Below are 20448 nucleotides of genomic sequence, written 5' to 3'. Positions count from 1 at the left end.
AGGGTGAGTGAGATTGACTTGCTGATGAACAGCCCTCAAGAAAAAGCTAACGTTTGGCTCAGATGGCACAACAGCAAAGACAAAAGCAAACCAAAGTTGCTCTCCACAACCACAGAAGCAATCTTGAGAAAACCATGTTCTGTCTACAATGTGTGACGTTGATGTGCCTGCAGATCAAGGAAAGCATTGTATTGGGGGCACATCTGCTCTGTATGGCGGGCAGTTCAACTTTCACGTCCAGTTTTTGATATTGTGTTGTCTTTTCCGTCCAGCTCTAACTGATAATTTAAAATAAATATAAATTTGTGCTCAGTTCCTTTTTACCTTATCTGGAATTTAAATTCCAGATATGGTATTGTCATCGTGCATCATCCATCCGTCTCCTATTTCGACTTCTCTGGCAAAACGGCTCGACTGAACCGGCTAAAGTTTTGGCAGCAACGTTCCCCTCCTGACTGGTGATGGGGATTCCAAAGCTCGTTCCAGTCACGTGACTTTAAGTAGGTCAAAATGGCCGACTTAATAAATTTCTTCAAAAATATTTTTCTCCAGACCCACCAGTCAGAATGCTACCAAATTTGGGTTTCAACATTAGGCAAGGGTCGGGATGTTAAATTGGAGAGGTCGTGCCGGTCCCATGACCGGAGGCATGTCAAAATGATGTTCATGTAAATTCCTTCAAAAATCTTCTTTTCCAGCCCCACCAGTCCGAATATTACCTAATTTGGGTTACAACATTAGGACAGGGTCCTGGTGTTGACTTGTGGAAGCCATGCCGATCCCATGACCTGAAGTGTGTCAAAATGGTGGACTTAGTAAATTTTTTGGAAAATCGCATTAATTCCTTTAAAAATCCTCTTCTCCAGACCCACCAGTTGAAATGCTACCAAATTTGGGTTACAATATTATGACAGGGTCATGATGGTAAATTGCTGAGGTAATACGACCATGTGACTGGAAGTGTGTCAAAATGGCTGACTTGGTCAACTTTTGGGAAAAATCTCATAAATTCCTTCAAAAATCTTCCTCTCCAGATCCACCAGTCAGAATGCTACCAAACGTGGGTTACAACATTAGGCCAGGGCCCAGATAAGCTCCAGATCCAGTGGTCCAATTTTTTTTTTATTGTTATTTATACCTGTTGGGTTCTGACTTCTAATTTACAGTATGTATATATATATATATATATATATATATATATATATATATATATATATATATATATATATATATATATATATATTCAGTCAGAGCACAAAATATATTTGGCCAACCTCCCCCAGCATCCTCCCATCACAATCCACCCCATTCCCCCTCCACCATTCCCCCATCCCTCCACAACCCCCAATACACTATCACCTCCACTTACCCACACCCACCATTCCCATCCTTCCCTCACTCCTGGAGAAAGCAGGCATGATCAAAGATGCCGATGCCTCTGCAGCAACGTATGCTAAATGTGATCAACATTAAATTTGAGACGGTTGCAGTCTTTACTTGCCCAACAGCAAATGTTCTCTTAAAATCGCTCTTGGAACTTTTTGATTGTACATTTTATGTATATCTTACTCGTCAATTAATTGCTACACATTTGGTAGGTTGGATGATTGATGCAGACAGCAGGCCAAGATTTCGAGAGCTCGCTAACGAATTTTCTCGGATGGCGAGAGATCCTCAAAGATACTTGGTGATTCAGGTATGTAATGAAGCACACGCACTTTGAGAGGTTGCTGTGCTTAAAGGCAGATTGGTGACATGGTGGTGGGCACAAAACATACTAGAACGGCACTCGGTAAAGTGCATACCTCTGAACATTTAAAGTTTTGTATCCCACTGATATGCCGGATCTGCATCCAGATCTGAATTAAAATCTAATCAGCTGGTTCTTCTAACCTCACCAACTCATCCACCAAGCCTTTTCATAATTATCCATCCACACCTTTTTGAAATATCGTGCTACATATCGTTTTGGCCCTGTCTCTCAATGGTGAAGAATTACTTTAGAAATTAAAAAAAAAACTCTCGGATCCAGACCTTCACCAAAATCTAATCAATTTGTACTTGTGATACACTCAACCTCTCCACCAAGTCTCGTCTGAATTTGTCTTTAAACTTTTGAGATATCCTACTCACAATATCTCAACAAGTTTTGGATAAACACAGAAAATAAAATTTCAGTCCTCGTATCCAGATCCAGATCTGGATCTTCACCAAAATCAAACCAATTAGTCCCTGTCAGACACCCAACATGTTCACTAAGTTTCATCCGAATCCGTCCACAACTTTTTGAGACATCGTGCTATGAATCGTTTTTGGCCCTATTTATAATGCTGAAATTTAATTATATTGTTTCTGCATTTGTACAATTTGTCACATTTTTCCTTCCCCTCACTACCTTCAACAATCTAGAATCACTTAAAACAAATTTTTTATTGCATCCAGATAGTAGTTTCCAGATCTTCACTGAAATCGAATCGATTTGTCATTGGCAGACACTCATCCAGTCCAGAAAGTTTTGTCCAAATCCATCCATAACTTTTTGAGATATCCTCCTCACAGGCTGACAGACAGACATACAAACAGACAAACAGACAAACAAGAAAGATACCATGCAGAGCACGATAGTTGCAAAGTCCCTCAAACAAATTTGACCTTAAAAATAATTGGTGGTGAATTCAATGACCAAATATGCAAATCCTCTTCACCTTTCAAGTCAATCAGATGAAAATTGATGATTTTAGAAATTCGGCCTATGTTGACCCTTGACCTATAGACGTCAAAAATGAAAGGTTGAATTCAGTGACCGGATATGCAAATCCACTTCAAAATTCAGGTCAATCGGATGAAAATTGACGATTTTAGAAATTTGATCGACCTAAGTTGTTGACCTTTGGCCTATGTTGACCTTTTTTTCTATTTTGACCTCAAAATCAACAGGCTTCTTGCTTTTGATGAACTCTATCATTTGGTGAAGTTTTGTGAAGATCGGTTTAAAATTGTGACCTGGAGGCAATTTACATACAGACAAAGACAAACAGACAGACAGAATAACACACATGACTAAGTTTATACCTGAAAAGTCTTCGATTTTCACAAGTATCAAACAGACATGGGTGAAAACATAACCTCCATCCACCTTCGGTGGTGGAGGTAAGTGTGTGCGTGCGTGCGTGCGTGCGTGCGTGCGTGCGTGCACACGCGTGCACACATTATTATACAGATACCACTCAACTCAACATGTCAGTAAAGTGACTTGTGTACAAGCATTCTAATCCTGAAATTTAATTGTATTGTTTCTGCATTTGTACTATTTATCACATTTCTCCCTCTCCTTACTACCTTCAATTCATTGTAATTTATCATAAAAGGCCTGATTTGCCGCACAATTGGAGTAAGGTAGGACAATATCTACCCCTCCCCAACTTTTGCTTACATGTACAGGTTCCTGAAGGTCTGCACTTAGAGAGCTGATAGAATAGTGGGAAATTTCAAAACAAATGTTCAGGATCCGAAAAAAAAAAGACCACAGATGATGTGTATGCACAATGAGGGGGAATCTTGCCCGACCCTTCCTGTTGTTCCCCCCACTTTACTTTAGCTTGTGTATCTGTGTGATAAATGAAACTCTTACTGGCAGGGGGACAAATCAAGTGCTATGCCAAGCCCTGGAGAAACCAAACACCAAACGTCTGGCACTGGCGATACTGACGATGACATCACCACTGTGGTGGATGCTGAAGAATACCTTGTACCAAAGCAGCAGCGTTTTTTTGAAGAGCCTGCACAAAATGGAACAACAGAGCGACAACCACAACAGACGCAACCACCTCCACCACCGAAGGCAGGTATAAATGCCTTATCCTCCGCTCCTCCAAACGCTCTTTCCTTGCTTCATCCAACTTCTGTAGCCACGATCTCTGCAACACAATCAACGGTCAACAATACCCCAGCTGCAGCAGTGCTCATTCCCTCTTCTACTGCAGGAGTTATCACTGCACCAAGCAACATGCTTCCTGACAAGGTATCAAGACTTTCCTGGACCTTTTTGTGTCTTTTCTTTTTTTTAGTGTTAAAATTGTTGCTTTGCACACTTCCCTTTTGAGCTTGTTGTGGTTTGCGTTTTGAGGTGTTCTCTCACTCTCTCTCTCTCTCTCTCTCTCTCTCTCTCTCTCTCTCTCTCTCTCTCTCTCTCTCTCTCTCTCTCTCTCTCTCTCTCTCTATCTATCTATCTATCTATCTATCTATCTATCTATCTATCTATCTATCTATATCTCTCTCTCTATCTATCTATATATCTCTCTCTCTATCTATCTATATATCTCTCTCTCTATCTCACTCCCATTCTTAAGCTCTCACACTCTCACTGATTCTCCCTCTCGACTCTCTCACTCTCATTCAAGCTTTAAAATGCTCTTTTTCATACTGTCCCTTCAGAGCTGTTCCTGTTAATTATTCTGAGTGATCTCTCAGGATTGGAGATTTCATTTAATTGAGAATTTCCCCATCTTGTATTCATCTTGCTAATGATTGGTGAACTCAATTTGAATGTCAAGTGATGACCAGATTTGGTGGCATTGTGATTAGAACGTCGACTCTGACTCTGGGAGGTATGTGATTCAAACCCTGGCTGAGTCACACCAAAGGCTTTGTTTTAAAAATGGTATGTGCTGCTTCCTTGCTTAATGCTCAGCATTTAAAAGAATAGAGCATGAGCAAACATTGCTGGGCAGGCAATGGCAAACCACCTAGTGTAACCCCTGCCAAGAAACTGCTTTGACAGCACCAACGCTCTGTAAGTAGATTTGATAGAAATTTTTTTTAATAATGTTAAAAAATGAAATCTACATTATGTAAATGGGTTATCTTGTGTGTGCTCCCTGGTACCCTGAGTTTTATGTGGATACAAGGATTATACACATAACCTTTTAAAATTAGTTAATACAGAAACATCAGCTTCTCTTGTATGACCATGCATTTTGTTTTAAGGGCTAGGGTGCATGAATAATGCTGTGTCAGGCTTTATTGCAGCTTTGCATGACACGTACTTCGGTATCTCGCCTGGTAATATAAGTGAGTGGTCAAGCAGAACCACGATATACCCTGGACGAGCAACTCATGTATGTGTTTAGCTTTGTCAAGTCGTTGATTTTCTTCCCTTTTTAATAAACTAGTGCGTGCCTGTACGTGCGTGGCCGTACGTGTAAAAACAAACAAACAAAAAAAACTTTCAAACATATACACAGGCCGTTCCTTCACTCTCGTAAACGACGACTGGATTGGGGCATTGTGTTTATCTATAAATGCGCATAAGAAATCGAGAAATTATTATAATACAGTAAGCCATCACTATCCGGAAGTCCGTACGTTGTAACCCATAATGGGGAACGCGGCTGAGGATCTCTTCCCCAACGGCCACGCCTACGCAGCAACGTGTCCTGTCATTGGTTTGGTAAATAAATGGCCATAACTTGGGAACCACTTGTCCGATTAATATCAAACCATGAAAAGGCACATCCTCAGGTCCTCAGCAATATACCTGGCAAGTTTCAATTAGATCGGACCAGTGGTTGTCGAGAAACAGCGGTCACAGACACACAGAGATTGCTGGAATTATAGATAGATAAAGGCATTTCAAACATGAGAAGCACATGCTCGACTGATGCTGAAAATGATGAGCTTGCAGACTTCCTCTTAGGTATCACTGTCTTTGGTAATTAATGGAGAAATCTGTCTTTCTCTATAAATCGTAAAACTCGGTCTTCCTTAAAATCCATTTCTATCTGGTGAGGCCGACTGGTGCACTGAGCTGCTGCTCTGCTCTCTCCACAACACTCCTTTACCACCCTTTATTACCAACCATCGCTCTCCAATCTCCAGCCACCTCCACCTTTCTAACATCACTCTTCAGTCTTCACACAACCCTTCCATCTCAACCACAGTCTACTCCTTCTTTCCTGCTTGGCTCTTTCAACACGTCTGCAACATGTCACTCTTTCAAAACAATCATAACTAGCATCCGTTGAAGACAAAGTCTTCGATATCCCCTGCCATAGTAAATGAGGATTAACAAACTTGTATTCCCTAAGCGTGTGCAATATGTATGTGAAGTTTCCCCTTGATCTGACCAGCCGTTCTGGAGAAGAAGATGTTTGAAGGTTTTCGGGTAAATTCAATATGGCTGCCAAACCATGTGACCTATCAATTAGAAATTAACAAACTTCTGAAAGGATGTGTTGGGGAAAGTGTATGTGAAATTTTGCCTCAATCTTTCCAGCTGTTCTGGAGAAGAAGCTTTTTAAAATCTTTTAATTTTCAATCCAAGATGGCTGACGAACCATGTGACCTATGACATCATAAATTTACATTCTGCCTCCAATCCTCCAGTGGAATATGTGTGTGAAGTTTCGTGTTAATCGGATGAGGTGTGTTTTTCTATCCAAGCTGGCCGCCAATCCATGTGACTTGTGACATCATAATTTTTACTATGTATGCAGACATGATGGAAGATGATAGTTGCAAATTTTCACTTTGTTAGGTTATGTGATTCCAGAGAAAACATTATTTAATATTTTTCTTGAATCCAACATGGCTGCCAAACCATGTGACCTATCAATTATAAAGTATCAAAAGGCACGAGTTCACCACTTGCTTGATATGTGTACCAAATTTCATAAATATATCTTGAGGGCATTTGTAGTTAAGCTCCAGAAACGAAATGTGACGGACAGACGGACAGACGGACGGATGGACAGACGGAACCCATTTCTATATCCCCCGCCAACTTCGTTGGTTGGCGGGGGACAATAACCTGGAGTTTCCTTGAAATCCATCCTTCCAAATGAGTTGTTGGATGCTCATGATACTCAAGGACTGCAAATGCATATCATTCTGTACTCTTTCTTGTTTCTTCCTCCACTTTTATTTTTGTTCTAAAATTCCTTTCCCAGTATCTTTATTCCCCTCGCAGAATGAGAGGGTATTGTATTTTGGTCTGTTTGTTTGTTTGTTTGTTCGTTCATTTGTCCACACAGAACTCTCGTGTTTTTCTCTACAACCGCTTGTGGGATTGAGACGAAATTTTCACCATAGGAGTGACTATGCATGTAGAACGTTTTAATGATAATTATGACATCAAAGGTCACGTGGTGTGGCAGCTATATTGAACAAAAAATGAAAAAAAAAAGGCTCACGACCTCTGTATCTCTGAACCCGTACCAAGGAAAAAATTGAAACTTGGCACCAGTGTGACCACTCCTTGGCTTTTTTCACAAGATCTTGGCTATTCGTTTCTCACCTTGGCGTCTTGGTTTTCTATAGGTTTTCTATTATCATCACTTTTCTGAAACCTCGTGAATTCTTAGCTTTTTTCATTGGCTCACCTTGGCATTTATGAAAATGAGGAGTGGTCATTCTGCTTGGCACATAGCAAGTACCCCTCATGGGGAATGAGTGTGATTTTTATGACGTCATAGGTGCATTCGTTATAACGTCATAATTGCATATGCAGAACGCTACATCCAATCAGTATGAAAAATTTTGAGGGTCATCTAGGGATAAAATGGTCCATAAAATTTTTTGACGACATCGGTCACGTGATTTGGCAGCCATATTGTTTTTTTTTCAACCTTCAAAAATCTTCTTCTCCGAAGTGGCTGAACAGATCAAAGCAAAACTTTACACATATGACCGCCTATCCATGAGGAACAAAAGGTTCACACATATGATGTCACAGGTCACATGGTTTGGCAGCCAAATTTCATTTATCCGAAAACCTATAAAAAAAATCTTCTCCAGAATGGCTGGACAGATCAAGGGAAAACTTCACACAAATGTTCCCCAAGCCTTGGGTGTTCAAGTTTGTTAAGGAATCATTTATAGGTCACAGTTTGGCAGCTATGTTGGATTGAAGAAAAATATTAAATAATGTTTTCTCTGGACAAGCACGTAGAGGCACTATGATCTACCTTGTGGCAGTAGTTTCAAGCGGAATTCTTACATGGCACGTAGTGGGAGAATGCTCACCATTGCAGTGGAAACAGCATTTACCAGCACCAGCCACCAAGCGGTTTCCAGGCATTTTGGCATCGGATTTTCTGGTTGGATGTTGTTTCACACGATTGACAGATGACAGGTCAGCTCCAGGCTGGTAAACGATGGATCGATGAATATCTGCAGCATTTTTGTCGGCGCACTCCACTGCGATAGCAATGCCCTTAGCACTGGAAAATGTCAGAGTCCGTTCAGCAAGTAGGCCACGGCGAATTTGACCTTACTCCACTCCCACTACGAGCAAGTCCCTTAGCATGTCTTCGAATGTAGCACCAAACTGGCAATGCTGGGCAAGGTGTTTCAGGTGAGCTATGAATGCCGAAATGGACTGTGTCGAGGTTTGGCGACACATGTAAAATTGAATCCACTCACAATGACTGAGGGTGTGGGTTCGCAGTGCTCCTTCAGCGCTGCCACAAGCTCGGCGTGTGTTGAATCCATCGTGGTCCTGGGCATGGCGAGATTCTTCAGAATCGTAAACATCTCATGGCCGCATACTGACATCGGCATTGCTTTCTTCCTGGCATCATCCTCCATGCCGTTAGCTTGGTAGTAATACTGTAGACGTTCAATGTACGTCTCCCACCTTGCTTCGTGCGGGTTGAACTCATCAATACGGCCGAAGGACATGTTGATCGAGTAGCGTATGCAGGGAAATAACGAGTTGGTAGACCATTGCTCAGCTTACTTTCCATGCGCTCACCAGAATCCAATCCTCGTCGCCATGTAATGTATCAGGCAGGGAAAGCAGTTTGAATGCACCATCAATCTTTACTGTGCTCCACACACAGAAACCTCAGAACCATCCATGATCTCGGCTTCGTCGTGCACCACCATGTTCCCGCCTCGCGATGACCAGTTGATCTGATGCATGAATACATGACAACTCAAATGCAGGATTGTACCTATTTGGTCTTCCATTTGATTTGAATTGAATTTATTTTAATCCTATTCTGAATTTAATTGAATAATAATAATAAGAAACGTCATGGGTCAGGGTCAGGTGTCCAATCAAAGCAGGACGTCGTGGTACCCAGTCATCACTGCCAGCAGTTGTAAAGTGACAGTTCTAATTTGGACTCTTATTAATTATGTAACACACCAATACACAAACACCACACAAAACTACACAAACACCACACAAAGCAAGTCCTGACAAGAGTCTGCAATCTCTGATTGCTCTTTTTCTTGTTTATTCTGTTTCCTTTTCTTGTTTATTCTGTTTCCTTATTTCCTACTGAAGGTTTATTGCCCTCGCACAAAGCAGAGGGTATTGCATTTGGGTCCGTTTGTTTATCTGTTTGTTTGTCCTCACAGAACTTTCGTGTTTTTCTCCACAACCGCTTGTCAGATTGAGACAAAATTGTCACCATTATTGCGACTACTTAATGGACAATGTTGTAATGATAATTATGATGCCATAGGTCACGTGGTGTGGCAGCCCTATTGGAAAAATGGCAAAACTTTGGACCTCTGTATCTCTGAAACTGCACCAAAGAAAAAATTCGCACATAGCAAGTACTTCTCATGCGGAATAAGTGATTTTTTTTCATGACGTCATAGGTGCCTTCCTTATGACGTCATAATTGCATATGTAGAACGCCACATCCAATCAGTATGAACATTTTTGAGGATCATCTCGGGATAAAATAGTCCACAGGAGAAAAATTTGATGACGTCATCGGTCTCATGATTCGGCAGCCACATTGTTTTTGTTTTTTTTTAACCTTCAAAAAATCTTCTTCTCTGAAATGGCTGAACAGATCGAGATGAAACTTTACATGTATGACCGCCTGTCCATGAGGAACAAAAGGTTCACACATATGATGTCATCGATCACATGGTTTGGCAGCCATATTGGATTTACCCTAAAACCAATAAAAATACACCACTCAAAAGTAAAAGAAGTCCTGGTGAAGGTCTGCAATCTCTGATTGCTCTTTTTCTTGTTTTGTGTTTTGCACCCTTGCTAATACAATGTTCCTCAATTTTAAGCTGAGTCTGGCCTTGTATTACACTTCTAAAAACCTTGCTGATGAGGACTTGAGTATAAACCAAAAAACATTCTCAATGAATAAAAATCTAATTCACCTTTTTCTGCACAGGGCCAGCTTTGGTTCAAGGTCCCAGCCACCTATATGCCAATGAGTGGGGTAAGTAAATGCATCATTATGGATGTGGGATAATTGTGATATAATACAAGGCTTAATTGTCATCTTGCCTGCTTGTGATGTGTCATCACATCCAAAGATTGATTATGTGATATTTTGTCTAATTGGGGTTACAAATCACAGAAATGAGGGGCTTTAAACGATCAACATCAGAATGATGTAATATGACAAACTAGAGTTCCTAGAACACCTTACTCCACGCAGTCTTCAGAATCTCGATATTCACCAACGCGAGTGGCAAATTTGATTGGTTGAGATTGTATAAAATGGCATAATATTTTTCCAACTACAGGTACTGTAAAACTGGAGGTTTTTGTAGGTGCCAACCAGATGGCACAGTGTTCAAGAAACAGTATATTTAAATTTAAATAAAATAAAGATTTTATAGGTTGTAGAAAAAAATATTTCTGGAAGTTTCCCACCATTGATGCACCCTTGTTTATACCTCGGCATTTAACAAGTTAACTGACGACCACGACCCAGTCAGACACCCATTCAATGATGTGCAGTGCAGTGCCACCTCGTGTGCATCGAGAACCTCGAGGATCATTGAGGGAAAGCCCTACTTATAATAGGATGCTTGTTATTCACTATGCAATACAGGAGACTGGGAATTTCAATCAGATGTACCCCCCCCCCCAACCCACACTGCCAGTTTAACAACAATGATGAAACGAAGCCAAACGTTTTCACTACTATGAATACGCTTTCATTTTCCCCAGTCTCAGAGATAGTTCTGGAAAGTCCAGAAACACCCAATAATTCACCTGTATACACATCTCTGTCTCCACAGGTTCAGTTTCCAGACTCCAACGAGCTTGCTCCTGCAGCTTTCCGCTTACAATCACCAGGCCTTCCAGTCCCCACCAGTCAAGCCACCTCTTCTGGCACAAATCTGAATACCACAGCACCACCACACAGCATGTTGGGTCGCAAGACGAGGCGGAGTCAAATAGGTCAAAGTGTTGATCCCAGCACCGGACGGCATAGATACAACTCTGACCCCACACATGTTCCACTTGTACAGCAGTTGCTGTCAACATCCGCGGAACCTCAGTTCCTTCGAGAAGTTACCCTGGTTCCAGGCCATGGGATGTCAACTGAAGGGGCTTATATAATGCCAACAGCTGGAGATGTGGCACCAAACAGTAAGAAATTTTTTCATACATTATCATCAAATCTCATTCAGGAACTTGATAACTGTCCTGAGAGGTCAATGTTATATTGATATTAAAGTTTTAAAATCGTAAATTTAATGATTATAGATCAAGTTTTTTGACATTCATATTGTCATAAGTCATTCTTCAAATGAAATAGGGTCACTTTGCAATTTACCAGCTACAGTATCTGGTGGATGCATATTTGATCAGGAATCGATAATGAATTCAGTTTGCCAGATTCATCAATACTAAGGCATGGCTATTCCACTGATGTAGCACTCTTGCAGATTAAGGCATGGATTTAGAATACTGTCAAGGGACCAGTACACAATGGTTTACTATTTTCGAAATGTACCATGGGATCTTCAATGTCACAAGCGAATGTCATCAGGAGAGACACCCCAGTTTCATGTTTCTGATGAAAGATGGCGTACTCATTAGTGGAATGATTCGCCCACAAAGCACCAGGTTTATAATCATTCCAGGAATCGAGCTCATGCTAGACTGCTCATATGTGCTTCCTCTGTGCTCTGTGCTATTCTTTTGGCCCAGTTTACTAACCAGGAATGCCAAGCAGGAAGTGGATCCAACAAGAATTGTCACCAACCAGTGAAAAGCTGAAACCAAATCAATTGGCAATGAGATTTAAAATATAAACTTAATTGGAATGCAAACCGATTATTTAATGAAGATTTGCAACAGGATTTAGAAAAAGAAACATTTAAATGAACGATTTTAACAGATTACATTTAAATTTTCAATCGAGCAAGCAGTCAAAATAGAACTCCATCCACCCATCCATTGGGACCATACTCTGTGCAGAGCATTGGTGCTGCCTAAGCAGTCTCCGGGGCTATTGGGTACAATCCTGGACGGGTCGCCACTCCGACACAGGATACCAGCATGCTGGCACTCATTTTGCCGACCTCAGAAGGATGACAGGCAGTCAACCCCACCTGGTATTATTTCAACGGCCGAGGGGGATTATGAAGTCAGGATCCTAGGATTTTAACCCACCACCTTATCCATTAAGCCACAACCAGGTATACTTGGACAGAGTGATGTTTAAAATGAAGTTTTATTTTGTAAATGTGTCCATAAACTTTCACAAAGGAAACTTACAAATTAGTTTCATCAAAGCATCCCTCCCTGAACGTCACAAATATCAATGCAATAATAATACCCAAATAAATTAGACTCAATCAGTTCTTCGAGTCACAGCATTAACTATAGTGTGGATCCACTACCTGTTTTTTTGTTTTTGTTTGTTTTTCCTACAACTACAATGTATTCTTCTTCTTCGGAGACTCAATTTCCTATAAACTGAGTGCTATCAGTTTGACAATGCAATGTAGAAAAGATAGAATGCAACATCAGATGTTCAAAAGTTCTTCCAAATGACATACTCAGAATAGTCCAAGACATACCAAAAATAGTCACTACTACTACTACTACTACAACTACTAAGACTACTACCTTAATGGCCCCAATTATTCTCACCTCCTTGTGGGGTCGGCTGGGGAATGTTTTTGGCAAAGTCTTTCACAAACCAACAGGCCAGCTATGACGTGTTGGATGTGTTAAGGGTGCCAGCACTAACTTGCGTACTCTTCGCAACGGACACTGTGGGATATTTAACATCTAACAACGATGAGTGCTGTCCTCTGGCTTAACATACTCTTAATGGACGGTGCACTCATCCGTACCTCACCCTGCATGCGAAACACCAGGGTGACAGTTTATCACTGGGTCTTCATTCAAACACAGGCTGTATAGCTCAAAGCTGAGTGCATATACCACGAAGCTATCTTGCCAGCCCACTAAAAAATATAACATAACATGGTTTATACAAATAACAATAATAATAATACTAATAATACATCGTACAGTGCATTGATATTTTTTGTAATTATATAATTAATAATATATATTGAAAGATTTTTAAAAACGTGGGTACACGACGATGGCATCTCATTCGTAGAACCATTTAAACACCTTAATCTGTTCTTTCTCACAGGTGACCCACCTGACGCTTTCTGTAACCTAATACACTTCAGGCGGTGGAGACAGATATAAGCATTTATATTATTATTATGATTATAATTACTTAAAGCGGGATGTGGGAACCTGGGAGTGGGAACTTTGACCTTGGCTTTGGCTCGGAGATTATCAGTGTTGTCTTATTGAAGACACTGTGACACATAATTTATAACAATGACATATGTGCAATCACACGTTACTACCAACAGGCAGAGCTTCGCAGAAATGAAGTAATAATACACTTCACACAACTTTGTGTGTCCGAGGAGACACTTTGCATTTGTATAAGACTGTTTTGCTCAGACATTATATCCATTGCACTGTGGAGCCATTTAATTGTTGTGTACACATGGGAAAAGGAGTGGGGGAGGGGCTGGGCCCAATTTCAGTGACTTGTATCCACTGCCAAAGACTATATAAATACAATTTTTATTATTATTATTATTATTATTATTATTAAATTGATAAATTGAGAAAAGGAAGTGAAGGATAGATGACAAGAGAGAGATCGGAGGGTATAGGGGAGTGTAAAGGAGTGGGGAGAGAAGGGAGAGGTTTGGAGAAGATACAGATTAAGGAAAGATGAGCATATGGGTGGACTGCAGGGTTACCAGAAATTACACCATTTAGTGCCCCCTACAGGAATTTCTTTAATTGTTCACTAAACAAATACCAGAAGGCTGGCAGGATAGCCAAGAGCTATACACACCCACTTCTAAGCTGGCAGGATAACCTAGACTAGAGGTATACACACCCACTTTTAAGATGGCAGGATAGCAGAGACTAGAGATATACACACCCACTTCTAAGCTGGTCTAGGTTCAAACCTCAACCCAGTTATTAGCTGTTATTGTGGTGATTTTTTTTTTCCTTTTTTAATGTCACTATTAATGTCACTGCTTTTTCCCTCTCTCGGATGAATGCTAAACTGTGTCCCGTCTTCCAGCATTCATTTGTGGATGTTGAAGATCCCACAGTGTGCTTCGAAAAGAGTAGGTGTGCAATCACCGGCACCATGACCAAATTCCAAGTTCCTGTCCTAGCTGACCGCTGGGAAGGCAATGGCAAACCACCCAGCATAACCCTGGCCAAGAAACTGCTTCAGCAGCACCGACGCTCTGTAAAGATTTTATCAACTCATTGTTGACGAGAGTATGTTAATTTCTCACCACTGTCAGAAATGAGGTTTGCGCCTGCCGTCTCTCATGTTTTCCCTTCATTCGAGCAAAATAAATGAACGTGGATGGAAGGAAGATTTACATCGATTTAGACATGGGTCAAAAATCAAAAGGACCAGATGAAATATCAGGGGTCAAAATTGAAAAAGACTGGATCAAAGATCAAGGGTCCATGAGCAAAGGAAGTTGTGCCGTTAATAAGAGGATTATAATAAGAGAAAATAGGAAAAATGCAGTTTGGTTTTTAAAAAAAATCTTGAAATTCCTTATTTACACTCAATCAGGAACATCAATCACCTGGTTTTATGAATAGAATTGGTGATGCTTAACGAAGGAGTGACTTTCTTTCCTTCACAGAAATGAGGCTCAGAGAAGAGCAAGGTAGAACTGACACTGGGACAAACATAAAGGGAATTAGCAAACAGGAAAGAGGAGAGGGAGCAGAGGAGGAAACTGAAAATAGCAAGTAAAAGATGGTTGGTTTCGAAAAGGTTGATTGGGGGGTGGGATGGAATATAAATCATGGGTCAGAATTTGGAATGATGAGAGATGATGATGCATTGTTTGTGTGGGGTCCTGGAGGTAAGAGTGCGACAGAGCAGCCTCTGAAAAGTACTTCCATAGATGAAATAATTGAGGAATAAAAGAGTGGAGGTGTGCAGTCAGCCTGGATTTTGGAAGCCTAACAGGCGGGGGTCACTGGAAGAGCATGTGCATCTTGCAGTACATAGGGAGAGCGAGAGAACTTCGAAAGCAGAGGGAGTCATTTTGGAGAATAGACGGCAGAAAACACAGAGACCACCGTCTTTCATCCGAGGAGAGAGCAACAAAATTTGGCTTTGGCCTCATCATGAGAGATTCCAATAATTTTGAGAGCCGTCGCATCCAAATAATCCATGAGAGACATGTGTGATTCTGGAGCACCAGCCCATTGCGGAAATTAGTACTCCATTGAGCTACGGGGAAAGATGTTGTGTAGTAGCTTTAAATTTCTAAGACTTGGATTGACAGAGGATGCCCAGTCTTTGGTTGGTTTTGGAGGCCAGCTTTGCTATTTGGTTGGCCTAGGAAAATTCATGACTGATGGTGAGGCCTAGAAGCTCAAAGGACTGGACCTCTTCCAGTGGATGAAGAAGGAAATAGATTGGTGGGTTTGTTTGATGATCCTTTTGAAGTGGTAGGGTGAGAATGTGAGATTTTCCAGGATTGAAGGGACATGTTCGCTTTCTCAGACCAGTGTCTACTAATTTCCAGATCAACAGAGAGAGACAGCTGCTATCTTCTGAACAGAATTAACATACAGTATAGCTAAATAGCTTACTTAACCCTTCCAAGTATGCCAAAGAGTAGATCATTAGTCCATCCCATTCAACATGTAAACACCAACGAAAGTAAACTGATTTCTCCTGATCAGAACAAAAGGTATCAGAGATCAAGGCTTTATTGAACTTGATTAAATCAATATTTGTGGTTCTGCACCATCCTCATCCACATTGATTGAGGACCAGTCCTTAAATAAGTATGTAATGATACAGGCCAATCTGCTGAGGTTCTGCCATATGCTTCTGATCTATTCACTGAGCAGGTATTTCATTAAATCAGTTCTGATGCATAGCCTGTTAAACAGCAAGCTGGTTTCGGATTATTTCAGATTATTTAACATTGCTGTAATTTTCTTTTTCTTTCTTCCTCCCACCCTTCTTTACCATCTCCCAAAACTACTTGAATCTCATTAAAGGCAACCCCTTTACAGGTTCAACTGAATCTTCACCACTATCTGTCCTGGAGCAATTTCAACATGCCACCACTGTGCCTGGATTCCATCCACGCGAACCGGCCTACCTTAACTCAGCATGGGAAAGTGATAGCCGCCGTGGGGCTGGTGAGGTATCCGAGATAGTCCTTAAGGCTGGAGATACTAACATACAAAAGATGTTGGTTCTTCCAGACTCGCTTGACAACCCAGAGTACATGACTGAGTCTCGAAAACGGCGCAGTGTGGCTACTCGTATCGGGCATGCTGGGACACTAGGAAATGTAAGCCAAAGAGGATTAGGTTTTGATGATAAAACAATAGGTGACAAGGCAATGGACCAGGGAACTCCTGGATCACTTGGAATGGCAAAGCAAGGATTAATAGGGCATGGTGAGATTGCACACAATAAGGCTGGGCAAGTTGGAAGCATAACAGGAGTTTCAGGACCTTCTGTTAAAGTTGAAGGTGACATGTTAAAAGATGGCATTGGAGATGGTGCAGGGGGCTTTCATTATACTCGCACACAGCTACCACACAGTGGTACAGATCCATCAAAGCGTTGGAATGTGACTCCAGTTGCAGCAACAGAGGGACACGGAGCAAGTTCAGCAGTCACATCTGCAAACTTCACTTTCCCTCGAAACAGTGGCACTGCTGGCAGTGCCACTTCTGTGCTACGTGGAGGCGGTGATCTGACAACAGTGACGCTTCCTCGGCCTCCCGGCGGCGTCACTCCTGATGGACTTTCTCGTTCAAATGTGATAAGTCATCTGGCTGTGGGAACAAGCACATCAATGCCCCCCCAAAAGCGGTCTCAGGGGCGGAGTACATTGTCACGTAACTGGCAAGATGTGGTGACAGGGACAGCTAGCAGTGGAACCACAACAAAAACCTCTGGGGTGTCTTCTACCATTGGAAATGGTGTGAGACGAACTGGTGACCGGACACCTGCTCCTGGTAATAAACAGCGGCACAATTTCCACACACACAGCGTGAGCCAGGTGTGAGTGGCACTAAATATGCACACATCAATAGTCAATATCTCATTTCTAATCTCAATGGGGAATTGACAAATTAAACCCAATGTTTTGGGTCAGGTCCCATATGCACCCTATTGTTGTAACGCCTTTAACCATCTCATTCAGCATTTCCCAGTCGGCTTCCCTTTGTCTGCCATATCTATTGAACGATTCGTCATCGTTTCTAAATATGTACTAAACAAACTCTTGCAATGTCAAGGGTATGGTCAACTGCCTTTGTAAAGGTGCCTTTCGCAGAGGCAAAATGCAGTACTTAGATGTGGTACCAGCACACAATAGCCTGCCCTTTGAAGAAAATGAAACATTACAGGATATGTAGCATTCCTCAGCGTATGAACAGCCACCATTTTGTCCATTTCAATAAAGGCACACACTTCAATATGTAGCACCTGTCAATAACAGGTTGGAGGTTGTATCAAATTGTCAAACCAGCAGAAAGGCAACTGATGCTCCCGACAGGTTGGGATAACTAGAAACAGGAACCCTTTACACTAACATCACCAGCTGTGCTTCATGTCAGAATGGTTAGCCAAACGTTCCTGGCTAAGCCGTAGCATTTGGGGTCCTCATGATCAGCCATTTTGCATCATCGACCTTCTGGAAACCTACCAGCTTCCGACTGCCTACACAAGTCACCTCATTTCTCCTGATTCAACGGCCGCTACGACATGGTAGTTACATTTCGTGTTGCCTCAATGGAGCATCGCCACCTGCCCATGAATGCAATTCCGCAAGCATTGTAAATGATTCAACTGATGTCGAGGCGTTCTCATCAAAATTATTTCTGCAAACATTGCACGTACTGCTTCATCTCATCTTCACGTCACCTGTAAACACATAGCCATGCAGAGCACTTTTTAAATGTTTTTTTTAATCTAAATGTGCAGACTTTACAAAAAAAAAACAACATAGTAATGAAAAATAAAAATGTAACCCAATAAGCAAGGTCATCTTCGCATGACCCTCCACTTCGTCGCCCCTTCCCCTCTCTCCGACTCAGAACTTCTTTACTCTGCCATTGTCAGCACAAAACAGGAACTCCACAAGTTGTGCTTATGAATGCTGAGCACCGGCAAAAGACCAAAGCTCTGCTCCCCAAACCTTTCTTCCACGAGAGACCAGCCCGATCAGATATGGAAACGGTATTTGTCTTTTTCTTTCAACCAGTGGCACTAAATCAAGTCACAAAATGTAGAAGTATGTAATATGAAGCTTCTTTTCTTTTTTTTTTTTAAATTGCCATAGCCAAAGGTACCTTTGCCATATTTCTGTGGCTTTAGTTCCCATCCTGTTTCCACACATTTATTCCTTCAGTTGTGCTAGGGATTGTTCCTTCGGACGATGTATTGACATAACCTTGATCATAATGATGTGATTGCCCCAGCAGTTACAGTGTTGTCTTGTGCTATCAGACAAAAACAATTCACCTTTCGGTATCATGAATCAAAAACACCCAGAGTTCAAGGAGTGATTATAATTGATATACAGTATGTTAAAACATTATTGTTTCAAAGTGAAATGCATTTATTATTTATTTTTCCATAACCCCCCCCCCCTTTCCCTCCCCCTTTTACTTATATTATGTTTCGGGGTCAGAATCGCATTGTATATTTCTCATTTTATACTGTTGCCAGATGTTCGTATCGATGAAGCACCAAAGCATTGTGGATTGTATCGATTATATTACAGGATAATATACGTATATCGCTTGTGTTTTCAGCTGTACACTTCAAAGTACATGTGACCATGCTTCACGTTTACATACACATATATGGAGGATATATTTATATTACATTTATGTGTACAATAAAGTCTTTTTGTTCTTAAAGTTTGTCTGGAGTTTCTTTTTTCCCCCAAAAAATTGATTTTTGTGTCACATGACATTTAGCACAGCTGTCTTTAACGGGCGTATTACTTACTGGTTGATGATATAGACACCTGCAGTGGACAGAATTGGGGAAAGCAGAGGAAGTGAGCAAAGGAGGAATGAAAATGGGAAAAAGGCAAAAAGGACTGCAGCTGCTGCCACTACTACTACGACTGCCACTACTTTGATGGCAGACATTATTCTCAACTTCTTGTGGTCTTATTATCCATATATTAATAGGCTAAGGGATCGGCTTTGTCCACGCTTCTTCTCCTACCAGCGACGGTGTGCGTGAATTTCTTTGACAGCAAACCCTCCCTTGCATGTCGTCATTTGCAGCTGGTATTTTGACTTTTGTAAACTTTTGTTTGGAGGATGTTTTCCAGCATTCTGCCCCGTATGGACAGCCTTTTTACAGCACATTATGTGAGCTACATTTTGTGCAGATACTTTGTTTTCACACTCAGTGGTTTTTGTCCATAGAGCTCAGCAGTTACCTTGTACACGTGTGGAACTGCAGGCCACGAATTTGAATGTTGCTGGTGGCAATTTTTTTTTTAATCCGTTTTGTTCAACACCATGAGCAAGTGAGCTTGACATACTTTCAAGTAAAGGCAGGAGAAATATATTTAAGTTCAGCTTTCACACACAAGTTCTTTGTCGTCGATGAGTTTTAATAATCTCTGCCAAAATCAGTTTCCAAGAATAAATTTGTGCATTCTTAGTTGTTACAATACCTTCACTTCACTTTACCTTCAGTTGTGTCAAGATATTGCACCCATGATTTCATGGGTTTCCACTGGTTATTATTATTATACATTATTATTATACATTATATATCATACAGCACAAAGGTGCGGGGTAGCATCATTGACTGAGAGTACAGCTGTGCCGCTGATGCAATGCCCTCTGTAGTTTAGGGAAAGAATTTGGAACTTGGCCATTGTACCAGCAATAGCTTGCCTTCTTGTGGTAACAGCTAGGGAACGTTTTTGGCACGCACAAGGGTTGCTGCCATTTCACTCCCACAAGGGAGCCTGTGATGGTCCCCTTGACTCCTACCTGAGTGTCCTCTTCTTTAAGAGAGCTGGTCAACCTGGGAGAGAGTGGGGGGCCTACCTTGCCATGATACATCATTTGCTGGATTACTAGGGGGATGTGAGGCGATACTTTGTCTTTCACCAAAC

The 20448-nt window shown here is 41.3% G+C and overlaps 1 protein-coding gene across 6 annotated transcripts in view; it reads left to right on the top strand.

The window, feature by feature from the left end:
• The window catches only part of LOC147014258 (receptor tyrosine-protein kinase erbB-4-like), a 504201-nt gene extending 484979 nt beyond the window's left edge, over positions 1-19222 (top strand). For 4 of the 6 annotated variants that reach the window (XM_085852069.1, XM_085852072.1, XM_085852073.1 and 1 more), the window contains 5 exons: positions 1599-1696; positions 3638-4021; positions 10155-10202; positions 11014-11368; positions 16337-19222. In XM_085852069.1, the coding sequence (XP_085708195.1) occupies positions 1599-1696; positions 3638-4021; positions 10155-10202; positions 11014-11368; positions 16337-17361 (1910 nt within the window). In that variant the 3' untranslated portion in view covers positions 17362-19222. The remainder of the gene's footprint in view (positions 1-1598; positions 1697-3637; positions 4022-10154; positions 10203-11013; positions 11369-16336) is intronic. The other 2 variants (XM_085852071.1, XM_085852070.1) reach the window with 2 other exon arrangements.
• The last annotated feature ends 1226 nt before the right edge of the window (positions 19223-20448 follow it).

This window comes from Eptatretus burgeri, chromosome 13, assembly GCF_056783735.1.
Source record: "Eptatretus burgeri isolate ZD-2024b chromosome 13, Ebu_testis_v1, whole genome shotgun sequence".
Taxonomy (NCBI): Eukaryota; Metazoa; Chordata; class Myxini; order Myxiniformes; family Myxinidae; genus Eptatretus; species Eptatretus burgeri.
The sequence above is the reverse complement of the archived record's forward strand: the minus strand, read 5'-3'. Positions and strand labels throughout refer to the sequence as shown.